The sequence below is a fragment of the Scardinius erythrophthalmus genome, assembly GCF_964197995.2.
Source record: "Scardinius erythrophthalmus genome assembly, chromosome: 5".
Classification (NCBI taxonomy): Eukaryota; Metazoa; Chordata; class Actinopteri; order Cypriniformes; family Leuciscidae; genus Scardinius; species Scardinius erythrophthalmus.
In genome coordinates, this window is record NC_138225.1 from 34,276,460 (window position 1) to 34,297,394 (window position 20,935).

The following is a 20,935-nucleotide window of genomic DNA, read 5'->3' on the forward strand; positions in this document are numbered from 1 at the left end:
ACCAGAAAACCATTGAATCTGAAGCATGATAAAAGAATGCCTACATAGCGTGTGTTTTCTTGCACTTCCCTAGTGAATTTCACTAAGTGTAATATCCAAAAACTAAGTGATATTTCAGCATTTTCATGCATGCGACATCCATCTCTAACATCAAGTAGCATGTAAATTTGATTTCATTTTAAATATCTGTTTGATTTTATGCAAGCGAAAGCACTTGAGAATAAGTCCCTTAACAAAAGCCGTTGCTCTAACTGGGAGAACGATCTGAATCGGCCAAGTGTTTCAGCATCTCGCTGGATTTTTGGAATGGAGGACGGACACATTTGGCAGCCAATTTCAATATCATTTTGGCACTTTGTGTTGTGGAGTGCAGGCCTGAGCACTTCAGAGCAGGCATTTGAGAATTAGCACATTAAAAGTGTGTTACCAACACAGCCTACAACAGCCCCTGTACTTGGACTTCAGAAATTAAGTCATCACATTGTGTTGATTATTTTAAATAGTGCCAACGGTGGGTAGAAATATGCCAAATGAGAGGCTGATTATGGACGTCAATAACTCATCTGCTTTTTGGCTTGGTTTCGTTAGGTGGGGATGTTTGGATTGAGTGATGCCGCACTGCCATCTTCTGGCATATTATGAAACACTTTCGTTCGTTGTTCTTTTAGACCCAGTATGATTTCATCTAAATCTAATCTTGAAAAAGAACAATCTTATAATAAATGCTAAATCATAAAGTCTTCACTACGGACCGGTGATTAAAACGTTATTTTTGTTTACAGTTCATGTTAGCTTTCATCATTTTCAGATACATACAACTTTAGGTCTATCAACAGAATCTATGGGACTGCATTTACTTCTAACAACAGCATAAATTATAATCATTTATATACGTTTTCAACAGAAAATAAATTTAAATAATTTCAGGGGAAAAAAAACTGACAGAAATGCAAAAATCTATGGGGCAATATGGGGCTCATAGACTTCCACTGTATTTTATTTTATTTTATTTTTTATTTGAAATAACTGGTGTTATATTACAAGATTAAGTTGAATTTAATATATATTATATATAAAAAAAAGTCACAACCCATTCTCAGACCTGTCGGCCGACAGGTGACACGGAGCAGAAAGGTGCCACCTTGTAGAACACAGTGGGTTGTAATCGTGAAGACACACACCGGAGCATTTGTTTCTCTTTTCCTGTCCTTTTTTTTTTTTTTTTTTATCTAAATGCAAAGCAGGTGAAGGCTGCTCCAGTTTCCTGTAGTAGTAGCTCTCTTGTCTGGGTGCTCCCACTGATAAGAGTCCTACTTTACTCCACATAAAAGAGCCGGGTATCATTTCCTTACCTCTCCCCTTCCAATATATCTCCCTCTCCTTACCCTCTACACACACACGCCACTCTTATTCCCCACGACACACAATACCTGCTCTATTTGCTCCCAATTCAAGGCCAAATTGCAGGTAGAGTTACGGCAAATTTGTTTGGAGGAAGAGTCGGTGCGGGAGCAATAAGGAGCTGGAGGGGTAGAGTGGTGCGCGGGGAGGGCTGGCACAGAGCGGTCTTTATGAGCACCACTCTGCCAGCCAGAACAATGGGCCATATTCACCCAGCGCAAACGCTCAGCTTACAGGTGTTCGTGGAGAGGGGAGGCAGACGCATACAAACACTCACGCGGACACCCACGCGCACTTGAACGAGCACATGCACACACACGCATACTCTCCGAGCTTTGTCCATTGTGCATATCCCATGAGCTGTGTCGTCTTGAATGGCCGGCCACTATTGAATACGTGTGCGATCATAAATGTAGGGTTTACAAAAGTTTACACGCATGAAAAATGAGGACTGTCGGCCATTGGTCATCAAACAGACAACTAATGCCATTGGTTGGTTGTGTCAAGCTGGTCTGGATGCACAAACAAACCAAAAAAAAGTATGTTTTGAAAGGCTTACTTATAGTTAAGGAAATAATACTTTAAGTATGAAATTAATGCATGATGAAAGAACACCTACGGTGTTTTCTTACACATCCCTAATGAATTTCACCAAATGGAATATCAAACAACTAAGTGATACTAGCATTTTCATGCACGCTACATTTATCTCTAACATCAAGTCGCATGTAAATTTGATTTCATTTTAAACATCTATTTGATTTTATCCAAGCGAAAGCATTTACTCACCTTCATGTCGTTCATCTTTGAAACACATATTAAGATATTTTTCTGTCCCTCCATTGACAGTCTACGTAACTACCACTTTGTCGCTTCAAAAGGTTCATAAAGAGTTCGTAAAAGTAAGGGACTAAAAGCTCTCAGATTTAATTTAAAATATTTTCATTTGAGTTTCGAAGATGAACAAAAGTCTCACAGGTTTGGAAGAACATGAGGGTGTGTAATTGATGATTTGTAAGTCCCTTTAAGTCCCATAACAAAAACCTAGAGAAAACTTGCTCTAACTTAGAGAACAATCTGAGTCGGCCAAGTGTTTCAGTATTTTGCTGGATTTTTGGAATGAATTTGAATTTGAATGATTTTTGGAATATATGTTAAGTGTGTTTTGAACATATATAAATGGCTTGCATAATAGCTGTCTTTGCATATTAAACTAGGATCCAAGACAAGGTTTTAACACTGAAACACTTACACGCTTAGTATTTAGAGCACCAGCAAACAAAACGAAAAAAAAAAAATCTTTGGAAGAGTTTCTGCAACAAAATCCCAACAACATCAACAAAAACACCAATACAACCTCAAAACCTAAGCTAAAAACAAGAACTCTAAAATGTCAAAAAGGCACAGACCTAAAAATACCAGAATAGCAAATCACAACGCTTCCCGCCGCCGCTCGCAGCTGGTTTTATCTGCGCGTCGCAAACAGCCCCTTTGCTTTGGCTAACCTTTGTGTGGCAAGCACCGGAGGTTCTGCAAGTCTTGAATGCGAAATCACCTCTGCTGGTGTCTGACTATTGTATTCTTTTGGCTTACAACTGTCAGCGGCTGACAGAACGGCACAGATGTGTGTCTCAGCGCAGCAGTGAAGGCTCACCTGAACCAGATGGCTGGTGATAAAGAAAGAAATCAGTGTGATGATTAAGAGAGCTCTTAAGGAGAGCGATTTAGAGTGCAAAGAATAACATTACCGGCTATTAAGACAGCTGTGAAGGCAATACAAAAGTTGCAAAAACAAAAAAACAACTTTTATAATTATTATTATTATTATTATTATTTTTGCTCAGGTCAGACATACTGAACCGAATGTGACTGCATAATAATTTTTATAATAGCATTTGAACATTAAGAAGAAATGTAATGTAATTGTTTTTGTTTTTACTCTCCTCAAATCTCTTGACATTTCTTCCTCTGACATTTTCATTGATGTGTTTTTCCCCCGACAACCATGAAGAAAAAAATGTTCAACTAAAATGTTAGCTGATCGATACAGCTGTCCCTCCACTCACGCGCGTGCCCTCGGATTCTGCTTTCGGAAGTGTACCTAAATTAAAATGTGTCAAGCAGCAAATGTTAATGGCCTACCCAGCGACACTTAAAGACACGCGAATCCTGAAACAGACAGGGCCTACAGCAAATTATGCAGCATCACAGGCAAACATTAGCCAACATGTCCTGTGCAAGCATTTAGTCACACGGCCCACTCAGAAAGGGTGTCCTTTTCATGAAGGTTCAACTGTCCAATTACAATCTGAAGGTGAAAGAGACGCTAGTGAATTCAGACGACTACTGAGAGGAGTGCTGGAGAATGTCAAAGACAAATGGGCAAAATTCTGGACATCTTTAACACAACAGAAGGGGAGATGAGAAATGTGTGCACGTGAACCAATTGATCACCACAAGACCTGTCACACTACCATGTTAAAGTATTTGGGCACTTAAAACGCACTTAAAATGTTTGAAAAATCAATGCATTAGAAACAAAATATCAAGCAAAGTGGCAATTCTTTTTAAGAATATTTTAAACAAGAAACGCACATTTCACCAAAAAATAAGTTCCAAATTATAATCGATATACTGTTCAAAAATGAAGATAAATGTATCTGGACACTTTCTGGTTGTCAAATGTTAATGGATCATGTTCATAGTAAATGTGATGAACTTACTTCAAACATATACTAAAATGACTTTAGTTGCAAAAATGGCTCAGAAAAGTGACTAACTAGATTCCACTCCGGTATTTTGTTATCCAATACATGAAGAGTTTGGTTCCAAAATGCGATAAATCCATTTTGATTAATTTGAGTAAAAATGTGTTTACTTTACCAAGAAAGTGGCAAGATGAAAACCACTATTTTCTGTTTCAAACTTTCACATATCATCTTTAGGTTATAATAACATAAACAATTCAAATTCAGATTTTGATTTTCAAAGACTTATTATAAAAACGGATTATTTTTTCAATAAATCCATGACACTTTTTTTTCTTTTTTTAAATGCAATTAATCCATTGAATCAATATAAAAGTTATTTTTCATATTGAAACTGTTGAAAATACACAACAAAGGTTGACCCACATATCACAATACAAATCTTATATACAGGCACTGGACTAAAAATGCATTCAATCAGCCAGATGTCGCCGCTGAATTTTTTTCACGGCGATCAGCTGTAAAATGTAAAACAATTTAAATTTAAAGTTTTTCAAAAGATCCCCTAGGGTCAATGTGTCAGCGTGACAGAAGTTTGATGCTGCCGTGTGAGAACAAGCAACAGCCGGCATTTTTCCTCCTCCTGAGTGCCTCATCTTCTTAATCTCCTCACGTAAATGATTAGATTTCGATGGCTTACGTTTCTTCCCCACCGCAGAAACCACCACAGGTTCATCAATGCCGTCAAAATTATTCATTTTTTTTGTTTGTTTGTTGATCACAAAGTACAAAGAACTAAGGAAATGTGGAAAACTAGGATGTCGGGTGTATTCAAAGCGTCACCGTTACTGGAATGGTGCGCTGTGATTGGTTGAGCAGATGTATCACATTCTGCAGGGAAGGGACACTGGCATTTGTCACGGTTTGGAAAGAAAGGGAGAAAACATGACAGAATAACTTGGCGGATATCGCATTTTACGTTAAAATTAAAAATGTACTTTTCAATATTGACCTGATACAATAATGATTTTTGCTGAAATTAATTTTTTTTTTTAAATGCCGTTTATCGCGTTTTGGAACCAAACTCTTCACATATTTCAATGCTCAAATATTCTATATCACAGTTGTAATTGAAATTATTCAACCCCCATTGCAAATCAGGTTTATTGGCAAAATTTACAGACTTTCAGCTGTTTGCAAAGACCAAATCAAACAGTAATTGAAATAGATCAACACAACAAATGTTTTGATCATTGAACATTATGCTGTTATGATCTGCTGCAAACGAGATCTATATGCAAAGCTGAATTTTCCTCAGCCATCCAGTCTTCAGTGTCACATGATCCTTCAGAAATCATTCTAATATGCTGATTTATTATCAATGCTGGAAACAGTTGCTGCTTAATCTTTTTTTTATAACCTGTGACACTTTTTTCAGGTATCTTTGATGTAAAAAAAAGAAAAAAGAACAGCATTTATTTAAAAAGGAAATCTTTTCTAACAATATATACACTATACCATTCAAAAGTTTTTTTGTTTTTGTTTTTTTAAAGAAATTAATACCTTTATTTAGCAAGGATGTGTTAAATTGATAAAAAGTGATAGTAAAGATTTAAATTGTTAGAAAAGATTTCTATGAATAAATGCTGTTCTTTTGAAACTTTTATTCATTAATGAATCCTGAAAAAAGCATCACAGGATCCAAAAACATATCAAGCAGCACAACTGTTTGCAACATAAAAAAAACCCCTGAATATCAAATCAGCATATTAGAATTATTTTTGAATGATCATGTGACACTGAAGACTGGAGTAATGACTGATGAAAATCCAGCATTGCATAACAGAAATAAATGATATTTGAAAATATATTCAAATAGAAAACCATTATTTTAAATTGTAATAATATTTCACAATATTACTGTTTTTACTGTATTTTTTATCAAATAAATGCAGGCTTGATGATGTCTCAAAAACATAAAAAATAGTAATGTTTCCAAACTTTTGACTGGTACTATATATATGCAGTGGTCGGTTGCAATATGTTAAGACTGCGTATATATATATATATATATATATATATATATTATTTTAGCTCTAACTTAAATTATATTGTGGTCAAACGTAAATGTGTCCAAATACATTCTGGAGCTACTGTATGTGACTGTTGGTGTGGTTGAATGCATACTGGTCCTTACCAGAAAGGCACAGATGCTCCTCTGAGGAGACTCCCACTCAAAGCAGCTGTTGATAAAGCAGCCAGCATTGAGCAGGAACATGATACAGCGCCTCATTCTGTTGAAGTTCTGCAGCAGCATCTGAGTGTCAGAACAACAGACAGCATTTCACAATCACATTGATTCCCAATGATTTAAAAAATAAGGACAATTCCGTTATTTATTATTTATACTTCATGCACTACTGTTCAAATGTTTTGAAAGAAATTAATAATTTTATTCAGCAAGGATGCATGAAATTGATCAAAAGTGACAGTAAAGACATTTATAATGTTATAAAAGACTTTTATGAATGAATGCTGTTTATATGAACTTGCTGTTTATCAAGGAATAATGAAAGCAGCAACAACATTAAGCAGCACAATTGTTTTTCAACATTGATAACAAAAATAAATGTTTCATCATGTGAAGTGAAAAAACAGTTAAACTGTAATAATACTTCACAATATTACTGTTTTTACTGCCTTTTTTGATCAAATAAATGCAACCTTGGAGAGCATTAGAGATTAAAAGAGAAAACATCCAAAAAAAAAATCCAAAATTTTAACTGTTTCTATAACATATTTTACATTATCATAATTTTTGACATTATTTATTTATAATTATTTACAATAAAAAACGGTAACACTTTACAATAAGGTTACATTAGTTAACTACATAAGTTGATACTAAAGGGTTAGTTCACCCAAAAATGAAAATTCTGTCAGTAATTACTCACCCTCATGTTGTTCCAACCCCATTAGACTTTCATTCATCTTCGGAACACAAATTAAGATATTTTTGATGAAATCTGAGAGATTTCACGTCACCACGTAGGCTCACTATTGGGCGACTCTGGTCATGTGTGATACGTGGTGACGTGAAACACAGACGCGCTACGCTTAAACACTACGTAAAAAAAACTTGAGGTCCAGAGAGAAGGAAATGAAAAGTGGAATAAAGTCGTTATTTTTGTTTGTTTTTGCGCACAAAAAGTATTCTCGGCACTTTATAAACTTAAGATTGAGCCACTGGAGTCACTTGGACTATATTAACAATGTCTTTAATACATTTTCTGGGCCAGCAAGTTATTGTGTCCATAAGCCTGCAGGAGGAGTGATCCAGCTCTCAGATTTCATCAAAAATATCTTAATTTGTGTTCCGAAGATGAACGAAAGTCTTACGGGGTTGAAACAACATGAGGGTGAGTAATTACTGACAGAATTTTCATTTTTGGGTGAACTAACCCTTTAACTAAGAATAAACTGCACTTCTACAGCATTTATTAAAATCAAAAGTTGTATTTGTTAACATTAGTTAATGCACTGTGAAGTAACATGAACAAACTGCATTTTAATTAACTAAAATGAACAAAGGTTAAAAAATACAGTATCAAATGTATTGTTCATGGTTAATTCATGTTAGTTATACATTAACTAATGTTAACAAATGAGACTTTATTGTAAAGTGTAAAAAAAAACACTAAAATAACTGACTTTCAACAGTTAGTAGGAGAAACTACTTTAAGTTTAAGGCATAACACCAAAAATATGATACTAGAGCGAAATAATGCAGTAAATAAGAGAAATCCAAACCATATTTATTTTCGATTTTGTAGGAGCATAACAAGAATTATGGATTTTTTTGTCATGCCTCTAATAAAATTGTCTTTTTCGTGATTCTGCGAGCGGGTGAACTGCAAATGACCGCTCCTTCCTGTGTTCACAGGAAGATCAAACGCTCCTGGTCGCATAATGGCTTTATAATGCTACGGCTTTGATCATGGTAACTATCCACATTTACTGTGGTGAAGTGTAGGATTCGGGCCATGCCTTTAAAGTAGGCAATTTTGTTTTTCATTTGGGACTAATCAGAGTACATGTGAGGTGAAATACAATATCAAACTACTAAAGAATAAAATATGTCTGAGATGTTTGACAAAATGAGCTTCAGCGGTTATGAAGGGGACAGTATCGAGAAGTAAATCTCGTGGAGATAGATTTGATATGTTGCCCTCGCCGTTCAGCCTTTCTCGTCTCGCTCACAAACAGTTTAGATGGGGGGCAAATTCACACCGAAAAGTGCAGAGTGGGCACTTTCTAGCTTGCATTCAGCGGCGCTTTATTGCGTGACAGATAGAGTGTGTCTGTGTGTGTGTGTTTGTCCCAAGCAGTGTCTCAGTGACAGGTCTGATTTGGGACAACCCCTACAATTCAGCTCTTTGTCAGGGATGGGGGGAGACATTGAACAGGGTGACAAAAAGAAGCACAGCAGAAGAACCACTGAGGTCCAAACTAAAGGATGGCCAATCTACTTATGCACCCCCAGCGTTGACAGCTTGACATTTCTATTCAGCACCTCCAGAAGAGAAGGAAGAGACAAGGAGAAAGAGCTAGAGAGAGGGAGAAGACGAGGAGAAAGATGCTGCTGTCTACGACTGGTGTTGGGGCGGATTTTATTAATATCTTCAACAAAGGTGTGATTAAAGCGTTCTTGTTACCTGTTTGGACACCCGCGGCTCCTCTTCGATGTATTTCTGCTCGATGGGAATCAAAGTTCTCATGCCGGCTTTTACCTGCAACATATAAACTGACTGAATGTAACAGTCCACCATCGAGTTCAAGATGTGAACGTGATCGCATTAACGATCTAATCATATTTCAAGACATCCCTCCATTTCACACACCCCACACCACACCACGCCATGTGACGCTCTCTCACACTCCCGCCTAAAATGGCGGACGGACACACACAGCGGTACACAGACGCACAAATAAAAGGCTGAGGAAAGGGGAGTCTTCAGTAATTAAAAGAGAGAACAAGGACGGGGAGAGACAGCCCGGGAGAAGCTGAAGAGAACGAGCAGATAAAGAAGTGAAAAACGCAAGAAAGAAGCAAGCGAGAAAAAGAGAGTGGGACTTACAATGTTATAAATCACGTCTATTTCGAGAAAGATGACCCCTTTGGTTGGCCCTGTCAGTTCCTTGCTTTTCAAGGCGTAAGCTTTGCGTTCTCCATTTTGGATCTGCGGGAGAGGGACATGACAGCCGTCTGTCTGGCAATACCCAGCTGAATACACTCTTCATGTGACCTCTGAACCCCAGCTGCTGCATCTGACAGAGAGCCCAAAACAACTGTGGCGGCTCTGACAAGTACCTGTTCATTACGGCCCGACCACTGTCAGCCGCAAATTAACTATCCTGGGGAATCAGCCTGGGAGCGCACATTGCGTCCCCCCTCATCTTTTCTTTTCTTCTCTGTTTTTGTTAGTAGGCTTCTTTTTCTGTGTGTGTTTTTCTCACTTACACATCTTACTCTATGATTACTCAAATCAATACATTTTTGAAACATGCCATGTTGGTCTCTTTTTTTCCTTTCTATTTGTTTTTTTTAAACTTTGTGTTTTTCTCACTTTCACATCTTACACTATGATAACTAAAATCAATAAAGTTTAGGCACATTATGCTGGTCTAAAAATGGTATGCTTTTTAAAAACTTTTGTTGTGTTTTCTCACTTTCACATCTTACACTATGATTACCAAAATCAGTCAAGTTTAGACATGCCATGTTACTTTTTTGTTTCTGTGTGCTTCTTACTTTTACATCTTACTCTATGATTACTAAAATCAATAAAAGTGAGATGCACGCCATATTTGTTTTTCAAAGAATTTATGAAGAAAAAAACTTTCTTTTTTGTACGTTTCCCAAATCTCAAACTGATTCATTGTTGTAAGTGAAAGCCTGCGAGCTCAGGACTTACGTTTAACAACGGTATAGCCACTTTGCCCAAGAAGTCGGCACTTCGGTCTCTGTCCTCGTCATAGACAGTCACCTCTAAGACTGAGTGGATGTCTTTCACATTGCTAGTTGAAGAAAAATAAAAAAAAGAGGTAGGTGAAGAAGTCATTGACTAATATTAAACACTGAAAAGATCTTTCAAGTCATGACAAAAAAATGTGATTCATCTAAATCCTTGGTGACAATCTCCATTGTGCTGGGGTTAAAAAAAGATGCTGCAATTCTCCATTTGAAATGCTATCTTTGAAAAGTAGGCTAAAGAGGAGAAGTCTAATGAAAGAAAATGAGGTTATTCTTTAAGAGATGAGCGCTCCAAGGAGAGGCTAGATTACCCAGCTTTCCCTGGGAATTCACAAATGAATTTCCAGCCGTGAAGATTGAAAGATTATGAAAAAAAAAACATCAATGGAACAACCTCTAGATATCGAACTAATATAAGAAATTATGTATGGCACATTATCAAACGGCACAATGGTTGTACTTGCAGAGGGAGTGTAATCTTGAACAAAAGTTCATTTTCTTCTTAAAGTACAAAGTTTACTTATATGTCACATTTCCAACTACCAATACAAAGCTTCAGTAAATAATCTTGACTACATTATCCTGTGATCCTCGGCTCTCAGGTGTATCTCTATAAATCATTGAGCTCATCAATACAAAATTTATAATTAAGCTTTTTCAATATAATGGGTAAAAATTCTCATAGATTTTTATTTTTGGTTTGCAATTGCACGAGATATTTTAAACATACATTACAAATGTAATTATTGGCAAATAAATCATTATTTAGTCTTTAATTATAATATCCCATGTATACGATTTATTTTTATAAATCAGTATTTTATATACTTATATCAGCATTGTAGTGTGCTTAAAAATACATCATTTGGTAGACTATAAGTGATTATATGCAAATGAAAGCACTCTCGCAGATGTATATATGCGATCTTGACACTTACAACGTGAAGACTTTGTTCCACTCTGGGTTGAGGTTTTTGTACACGGTATGCGTCTGTAACCGATCGTTGCTGAGCTCCACTACACAGAAGGGGTCACTCTTGCCTGTGAGGGACACACACACACATTAATTTTATCAGTTTCATTGTATTTACCGTGGTGTAATCCACTGGGTGGTGTGCTGGGGGGAATAACTACCTGATAAAGGTGATGGGGCAACGAGCCTGAAGGGCCGGATCAAACTGCACTGCTGTCTTTACCCAGACTAAAGCTTTAGGTGCAACTTATCACAGAGCTGATTTGATATATTCATTTTGCCCCAGTGTGGCATGGTTTTCTGTTGTTACACCGACACAGTGGTTTGCACACAGGTAGATAAGCATTTCAGCCTTTGCGCTGCCCTAGAGCACCGTGAGGACATCTCTATCTCTGTCTGGTGTGAACACACACACACACACACACAAGCTGGTTCCAGACGGAGGGCAGACGGGGATGATGACTTAAATACAAATGGTCTGAATGTGGGAAATTTGTAGAAAACTTTCCAAGTGGGGACCGTTGTAAATATGAGTCTGTTACCAGTTGCTGACAGGGCATTACACTTTCATATTAATAAATTAAAAAGCTTGAAGTGAGAGATCTTTTTTCTTTTTATCATTACAGTACAATAGAATATTTCAGTCATGTACAAAATACATTATTATAAGAAGCCGACTCTAGAGACATATTTATGTAATCCGCTGTCCTACATGCTTTGAAATCAACTATTAATATACACATGTAAATAAATGTTCGTAATTTAAAGGAATATTGTTCTCAACCAAAACTTAAACAACAAACTCTTCATATTAGCTTTGATCTAAACTTTTAGTCATTAAATAAACCTCCAAACAAAACAATTGGGAGCAATTTTGTTGTTTGTTGCAGAACAGAATTTTTAAAAGCTGGGGCAAAAAAGAAACACATTCATAATGGTACTTTTATTTCAAAATGGCTTTGCAACGTGCAGCAAAGTTAAACTGCAATACAGAATAATTCAATTTCCTGCATGTGAATAACAGAAGCAAAGACATTTAGTTGACAAGTAAAATAAATGTCAGCGTGATCAATGGAAAGTCCTTGCTGTCACCAAGCATATCAATTTCAGGGATATATTGATCGGCCTGAATATATTATTAATTCACAGGAGGTTTTTTTTTTCTTCATTTAAATATAATCAGTATTTTATTTAAATACAATGATGATTACACTATTATGTGTCTGCTATAATCAAATTAGTTGACTAAATTTACTGCCGCAGTCTGGGCTGTGAATTTCAGTTTACAGAAAAAAGCATGTGCAGTATATTGTATAATATACTGTATTTGTAAGGAAAAAATACAGCAAAACTGGTTTCAAAAATACATTTTGGAGATAAAATAAGATTATATACTGTATAAAGAATAATAAAAAAAAATCTTGCTCCTATTTTCAATCAGCTTTAGCACTCGTTTACAATTTATGCACACAAATACTTAATTTGCCATGACTGACAGTAATTGTGAATATTTTCAGCATTCAAAAATAATTTGCATCTGTTTAAATGAATGTATATTGATAGGCGCAGGAATGTACAACCCTATTCAATATCCTCGCGGTGACACTCGGTCATCCTCGGCGACAAACTACTACGTGTTGGTGAGGCAGCTGTCTGAGCAAATTACACGCTTCGCACTGAATGAAACTTTGACTCCCCAGGTGTGGCCGAGCAGACACTGTCTGTGGGTTAATTCTGGGCAAATCCTCACAGACCGCCGAGATGAGTTCAACCTCATTCCGGCTGCAATTTGATGAGTGCGGCACGCTGACGTACAAAACGGTAATTACATTTTTCAGGTCTGGAAGGCGTTTTAAATTAAATGCAGGAACTCTGTTAAGCAGAAAGGAGCATTTAACCGGCCATAGGATTATCATATACAAACACACTGATGGCAGTGAGGGCAGAACAGTTCCTACTGTTGTTTGAAAACTGGTTGTTAATGAAATTGCCGCAATGTCTGTATCTGAAGTGATCTATGTTAAGTATTGAGTGGGTCTATTCAGAAGGAAAGCAGTCTCCTGTCCCTAAATACTGTTGGTTTTACACACTGTCACCATTTATCCTGCTGGCCTGGAGTGGAGGCACTCCAGATAAAAGCCTCAATTAATTACAATGAAAAACAGACAGAAAGGAGGGGTGGGACAAAAAAAAAAAAAAAACACACTCGGTGATGCAAGAAAGAGAACTAAGATTTCCCTCTCTTTTTCTTTCCCTCTCGCCCACATTATCTTTTATGTCCACTTTCCTTCCACTTTTCCCGGACTCTCCCTGTCTCCAGTGAGCTCTCTATTAGAGAAGGCACTGTTCCGTGGCCCGTAACCTTGTTGGCTGACACCTCGGTGCCAGGGCCGATTGAGACGGTGAATCCGTGAGCGAGCTGGGGCTCTTAGAAAAGCTTTGTGCGCCGGCGCTTTGTGGCGGGAGAGGAGTGTGAAATCAGAGCTCATGAGGAGGCCGCGGTTCCCCAGGGAACGCCAGACCGTGCTACGAGGTCAACGTAGTGGGCCGGACTCCCGGAGAGGAGCGAGTAAAAGGGTGATTGCAGAACTGTGCGGGAAGGGGGAGGCTGAAGGGTGTGAGAGGGGAGGGGGGGTGTTCTGCCATTGAGCATGTCTTAATTAAAGGCGTCGATTAGCCGATTAGAGAGGCGGCGAACGCAAAGCGCTTAGCAGAGAGGAACCTCGCGAGATGCTCCACCTTAAGAGTGACTGTGCTAATGACCTCTACGTCTCTCACTCTCTCCCTCCGTCTTTTCGCTCTTTCTCGCTCCAGTTTATTGCTGCTGCCTCACACCTCGTCTGCAAACGATTGTGCGGCCTTGATTAATATTCTTGTGCTGCAATTCTCAGCTTCGTTTCCCACACAAGTGGTCAAATCAAACTCAGGACTGACATTGCCTGCAAAACTTTCAAAGCTAAACAAATAGCTTTTAATGTTAAAACACTTCCAGAACTGCCAATTCTAGGTTTGACCAATGGTAGATGTTTCAGAGTGTTTATACAGCACTTTATACAGTGAATACAACCATTATTTTTGCAATTGTGCTTGGTGACACTAGTGGTGGAGAAATTACACACTACATATTTTAATAAAGAATTTAAAAAGTAATGTGGGGGTGCATAAATTATTTTGTTTTATTTTTGGGTGAACTAAACAACCATTTCTGCTAAGAATTTTTAAAAAGCAGTCTTCTATGCTCACCGAGGCTGCATTTATTTGATCAAAAATAGAGAAAAACGCTAATTTTGTGCAATATCATTACAATGTAAAATAACAGTTTTCTATTTTAATATATTATGATTATATTTTAATAGCTTTTAAAATGTATTTTATCCATGTGATGGTAAAGCTGAATTTTCAGCATCATTACTCTAGCCTTCAGTGTCACATGATCCTTCAGAAATCATTATAATATGCTGATTTGGAGCTCAAGAAACATTTCTTATTATTATTAATGTTGAAAACAGTTGTGCTGGTTAGTATTTTTGTGGAAAAGAATTTTTGTGTAGTTTTTCAGGATTCTTTGATTAATAGAATGCATTTGTTTGAAACAGAAATATTTTGTAACACTATAACTTTTGATCAATTTAAAGCATCGCTGCTACATAAAGTATTCATTTCTTTTCTTTCTTTTTGTATACAAACAAATCGTACTGACTCTTAAACTTTTTAAAGGTGGTGTATTATTTTAAGCACAGTTAAAAGGCACACATAAATATCTTAATTTGAATATAACACAAAGCAACTGGTTCAGTTGCAATGAGGTCACAGTCTCAAAACAAATGGCAAAAAAAGAACAAAAAACAAATCTAATACATTTAGATTTTAATTCTAGTGTAGTATTAATGAATGACTCAAGGTGAGTGTGTTTGTTAATGTCACACTCCGACTCCGAATACGAATCAATTGACTGTACCATCTCCCATCTTTTTTTTTCTTTTCAACTTGATAATTCATAGTGCCAGAAACTAGGCCTGTCCACTGCAGACCTAATTAAAAGTAAGAATTAATGGAAACCAGAGCAGAATCACACACACACACACAAAAAAAAAAAATCTTTCAGAGGCACAGTGATCTCAGAAGCCAACAATCCATTAGCACAGAGCAGAATGCAATATTATCAGCCTCCTGCTGACCATTCCAAGGGAAATTATAGTCTTTATCAGTCACTACGGAAAACGGAGTGAGAAATCATACGTCAAGATAACTATATGTGTGTGTGTGTGTGTGTGTGTGTGGGGGAGGGTTTTCCTTACCTGTAACATCAGCTGCCATCAGCCCCTCCGCTCGGATCACCTTCACCTGCACCATGCCCACATCTTTGATATTGTTAAAGGATCTGAGAAGACTCTGATGAGGTCAAAGAGGGGGAAAAAGCATTATATGAGAGTATATGAGACTCCGTATCCACACAGCTAAGGAAATACAATGCTGAGAAGCATCTGAACATTTAAGTCGCTTAAAAATAAATGAATTTCAAAGCACACAATAACACAATATTAAAGAAAAGGCATCTGCAAACAAATGTTGCTAGATCTTTTCTTAGCACTTACTTCGCTTGCTTGTGTTTGTGCTATATATCAGTAAAATACATTAAATAACACTTTGTAATATAATTATGAAATGACATTTGTTTTATAATCTAAAGACAATTTGACATTTTTAAGTGTGGCATAATTGTCCAAATACTTTTTTCGCGGCTAGCGTATATACTTTGTGAATTTTATAAGCTCAAGAAAACGTACAACTTAGGTCCGACACATGAATATTCCCTTGTTCTACGTAGACGCATGATTTAGAACAAATACAGATGCATTTAAAATACAAATGCATATAAAATGGCATTAGTGAGAAGAGGAAAAGAAATGAACAAAACAAAATAAAAATGATTAAAACAGTCAAACCCAAGTTATATCAATTCACTATCAGAGTGCAAGTGTGTCCATACTCACATCCATGTTCCTCCAAAAAATGATTTCTTATTCTAGTCATTCAGTTTCAGATAACTAATAACTGTGAGCAATTAAACGAAAAGTAAAACAGAAAATACTAGCAGAGACGCCACTAATTTCTAAAACAGTAAATCTTCGGGAGGAGGATAAACTGCTCAAAGACAAGTGCATCAGCAAAGACACTTAAGCATGATTTATGAGCGAGTCAATTACGCTCATACCGATAAAAGCCTCTCATTGAGAGACCATAATACTCCATTACAGTTCCTTTGTGTGTCTTTTGTAGCATTAAAGGGGCTGACATTTAGCCATGAAACAAACTAGGCATCACACACTAACTGTGTGGTCACAGCATGAGTAATCTATCTCTCTCTCTCTCTCTCTCTCTCTCTCTCTCTCTCTCCACTACATTTTTTAGTGTGTACAGTTTTGTCAAACAAAAATAAGTATGTATACAGCGCATATATATATATATATATATATATATATATATTACATAGAAATTCTTACACAAATTAGACAGTTTTAACTGCTAATTATCAAATTAGCGCATTAACAGACTTTTAAGTCTTTGTTCCTCAGACTTTTTCTTCTAAAAAAAAAAAAAAAAAATCCTAGTAATAATGTTTCCTCTGAAGCTTTAAAAGAGACCTCAACGATGATTCAAATTGTGTCACACCAAAGTCTGCAAATCTATATTTTTTACTGATTTTTTTTTACCTAATTCTTCTAAAACTAGATGGTTTCTTAGCTCTAATGTGTCAATTCACTTTTAAAGCTCTAAACAATTAAGCCAACAAATGTCTCAAATGTTTGTTTTAATTTCTCCCAAGGATTTTGAACGACGCAAAGCTGAGAAGCCTCCTGAGCTATAAAAAAAAGCGACCTCTGACCAATAAAACCGTCTGCGCATGTGTGTCTAATAAATGCACAATGATGGAAAGTTCTCCACTAAATAAAATATGCCTGTACATTTCTTCCCTCCATATGAACTACAGAGTGAAAGTTGAAGTGACTCTTGTGACATTTCTAGACGGACACTTTCATGTGCGCGGAGTGAATGGACCTGGACTGACAGAGATGACACAATCTCACTGGTACGCCTTCAAAAGCACTGGAGACTTCACTTTAATTCTCTTCTTGGCAATAAGCCCTGCACATACCCAGAGGAATAATTATAATTTGAATTCTCAAGTGCAGGGCCAGGCTGCAGACTTAATTCATTATACACTCGGACTGCCTTCGCCTGTTACGAACGATATTATTGTTGAAAAATCCTCTGATAGCACACAAGTGAAGAGGAGGGGGAAAAAAAATAAAGAGATGTCTGAGGGGGAAAATGTATATTTCCACATACATTCAATACATGATTTCTCAGTAGATATCAAGGGCTTGTTATTTATGATTATTGCAACCTTGAAGAAAAGTGGCTTTTTTTTTTGGAGCTGGTGCATTTCCATAGCAGAGGAATTTCTGATTTGCAAAGGGTGCTGGCTTTTCAGACCCCTAAAAAGACAGGCAAGGAGATTGAAAAGCTCGGGAGATGAGGCCTCTTTATTTTTTTAATGAAAGGCTGAAGAATATATTTTCCCACCCCCCTCGGCTTTGGAGCCGGCAAGGCAAGGCCAACTCATGTGGTACGCTGAGGAGGAGTGCGGTTTAGTCCCATTACAGGAAAGGGGTAGCACATAAACACTTGCGCACACACACACACACACAGAACCCCTTCTAACCCCCAACCAGACAGTAGGGACCGAAAAGGGAGAGAAGGGGAGGGGTGAGATGGCGGGGCTGTGTCTTGAGTGACAGCTTGTCACCGTGACGTCTTATTCCATCTCTGTTGTGGAGAAAATGAATGTCACCGCGCAGAGCCTTATGACTCGCTGTCATCTCGCAGGCGCTCACCTTTTATCAATGCTCTAAATAACATTTCAAGCCCACCGTCTCCAGTCGGACAATCCGGTCAGGGGACATTAAATCGGATGACTGTGAAATGTCATAATAAAAATGGAATGCTAACAGCTTCCACCCCCCTCTTCCCTGCCTCTCTCTTTTTGCTGCTCTCTCACTCCTTTCCTCCTACTTCCCATCCTTACACACATAGACACACACACATTGCTTTACTTGTTCACATTTTGATTTGGAAGCGAGTGACAGGGCCAGAGGAATTGTGCGCCACCACTTCAGCAGAGGTCACCCTGGCCCTGATGCCCATTAACGTCCATTACACACGAGTCGCCCGCACTCACCTGACTACTATTAAAATGCATAATTTCTCTCAGCTTACAACAACAGCTGTGAAGTGCAGACAGATGCAGTCTTCCTCTCTGGGAATATTGGGAAATAACTGCTTAAAGACTAAGCTCCATGAGCTCTAAAAATAATGCAATCGTATTTGAGGCTCATTCTTTTCATTTTTAAAATCCAGAACGACTCAAAGAATGTGATTAAATGCAAATCTATGAATGAAAATACAAAAATAATCTCTAATATGTTTTGGAAACACCTCATAATAAGGCTAACATATACTGTAGTTATGAATGTGAATTAATGAATTCAATTAATACAATTATATTATAGTATTGTTCCTTGTTAATTCTTATAAATTAATACTTTTATTCATTCATTATTGTGATTAAATAATTATTATTATATTGTTCATTATTAACTCATCAATAGTTGTATTTATGCGTTTATTAAATGTAGTTTAATGAATTATGATTATTACTGTTAATTGTTGGATCGTAAATTAATAGTTTATTATTCACTTATTAAAGGTAAATAAAAATAAATAAATAATGCATTATTATTATTTTGTTATTTGCTAGCTGGCCAATAAATAAATGAATATCAAATTAACATTACCCATGATTAATAAATGTTGTACAAGTACTGTTCATTTTAACTATTGCCTTAACTAATTCAACATATACAACCTTACTGTAAAGTGTTACCAATTTTCACCGATCTCATAAACAATTTATTGTGCTCACACAGAAAAATCAAGCCAACTCAACTTTAGGCAAAACTGTCTACATAAGCTAAATGAAAAACGTACATGCATTTTGCCTAGGCCTATGTCATGTAAAGCTTGTGGAGTAAATCAAAGAGTTGGAGATGTGGCATGACGTGCTGAATGACAGGTAAACGGCGACAGACGTCTTCATTCTGTGCCTTTAACAAACCTTGACAAAGCTCTCGTGCCCACACACCCTATATGCAAAGCACTGAAAGCCATCTGATATGCCTCCTCCACTTTAATGATGTATCTGAGCCTGGTGCAATGCTGCATTAAAATACTTAATTGTGTTCTATACAACCCCCCCAACCCCCATCCCCAGCATGTGAGGGCATCCACAGTTTAAATTGGGAGCATCTGCAGTTTCACAGCATCTCTATACCTCCACCACCCAACCTCCCGTTCTTAAACACTTTATTTGTTTGGAGGCAGCCCCCCTAGCACTTTAACAGCCAGCGTTGATAACTAGTTATGGGTGGCTATTCGGTTATCCTCAGACAGCTGATCAAACAGCGATAGAGAGGTAGAAAACGTTGGAAGCCCACGCTCTCACTTGTGCCCCTGGCCCCATCACTTTCACGTACGGCTGGACCACCACCCTGCCTGGGATAATCTGTTTAAGGCATATTGTGCGGCACTAACACCGGCACTTTCTGTTATCTGCCACGCTTGATAAGGTACATCTCTATTAAATTCACTTCTGTGAACGGGTGTCAAGCAGGGAACGGGGAATATGCTAATAGTGGGGACAAATTAATGTCTTTTTTTTTTAATCCACTGTCCCATCCTCCATTTAGCCCCATCTACTCTGGAGCATATCTGTCCCCATCGGACTGCAGGCTAGGGTGCTAATGAATGCCTGGATGCAGAGTACAAGGTGGGGGAGCGGGTGGGGAAAGAGGGAGCGGAACATCTATCCTTTGCCACAAAAAAAAAAGACTGGTGTTGTGCAAGGTGAAATAGCTTTTCTTTTCATTTTGCACACCAGCCCCTCCCATCTCAGCGACCAGTACCCCATCTCCCCCCCTCTTCCTTGTCAGAAGACACAAATTTCTCCTTCCAATTCTGATCCAACAGCTCCTCCTAGTGGACGTGGGGGCGACAAGGTGGCGGCGCAGAGCACGATGCCGCTAGCCCGTAATGTGCACGGTTATGTAGGTCACCCGTCCGCCGTTTGGCCTGTGGAGTGTTTTCCACTGGTACTTAACCGAAGATCAAACACATCTCCCAGCATGACTTCCCACTTCAATTAGAGCAGAGTATTGCGCACAAACCCATGTTTCGCCAAGAACCAGGTTAGCGAAACACACTGCCTGCGAAAGCAAAACTAAACACGTTGGGGCTCTAAAAACGGTTGCGACTCAAAGGCATCTTCTGACGTGTTACACCCCTGAGAGCAGCTGTATCGAGCAGACAAGAGTGTGAACAAAAAGTGGCCCTTTTGTTTCAGCCCTGTCCCTCGCTATTGGCATGTAAAGAGGTGGCGGAGAGCCGCGAACGAAGGGTTAATGGGCTAAAGACAAAGCGAAAGGCTGAGAGCATTGTGCTAGAGTGAGGACTGGAGGGCCTCGGGGCCATGATGGGCCAAAGGCCTCAGCATAGGGACACTGGGCTCCTTTCAGCCTGGGCCTTTCAAGAGCACACCCTGCCTGAAAAGAGCCTGTCACAGCCCCCCACTACTGCTCTCCTTCACAGCTCTCTATCCCAAATCAGCACCTCTCTCCCTTTCCTCAGAGAGCGGGGAGGCCCGATCCGTCTCTCTACAGGCCTGAACCAATCTCTGGCCCCCAGAGGTTGAGCGCTTTT

At 38.0% G+C, this 20,935-nt stretch overlaps 1 protein-coding gene across 5 annotated transcripts in view; it reads right to left on the reverse strand.

Annotated features, from left to right (window-relative positions):
* Nucleotides 1-20,935, reverse strand: part of LOC308690498 (multiple C2 and transmembrane domain-containing protein 1-like) — a 207,048-nt gene that overhangs the window by 44,208 nt on the left and 141,905 nt on the right. For all 5 annotated transcript variants that reach the window (XM_081364983.1, XM_081364984.1, XM_081364982.1 and 2 more), the window contains 6 exons: nucleotides 15,415-15,508; nucleotides 11,082-11,184; nucleotides 10,085-10,187; nucleotides 9,248-9,349; nucleotides 8,825-8,899; nucleotides 6,307-6,426 (listed from right to left, as the gene is read on the reverse strand). In XM_081364983.1, coding sequence (XP_081221109.1) covers nucleotides 6,307-6,426; nucleotides 8,825-8,899; nucleotides 9,248-9,349; nucleotides 10,085-10,187; nucleotides 11,082-11,184; nucleotides 15,415-15,508 — 597 coding nt within the window. The remainder of the gene's footprint in view (nucleotides 1-6,306; nucleotides 6,427-8,824; nucleotides 8,900-9,247; nucleotides 9,350-10,084; nucleotides 10,188-11,081; nucleotides 11,185-15,414; nucleotides 15,509-20,935) is intronic.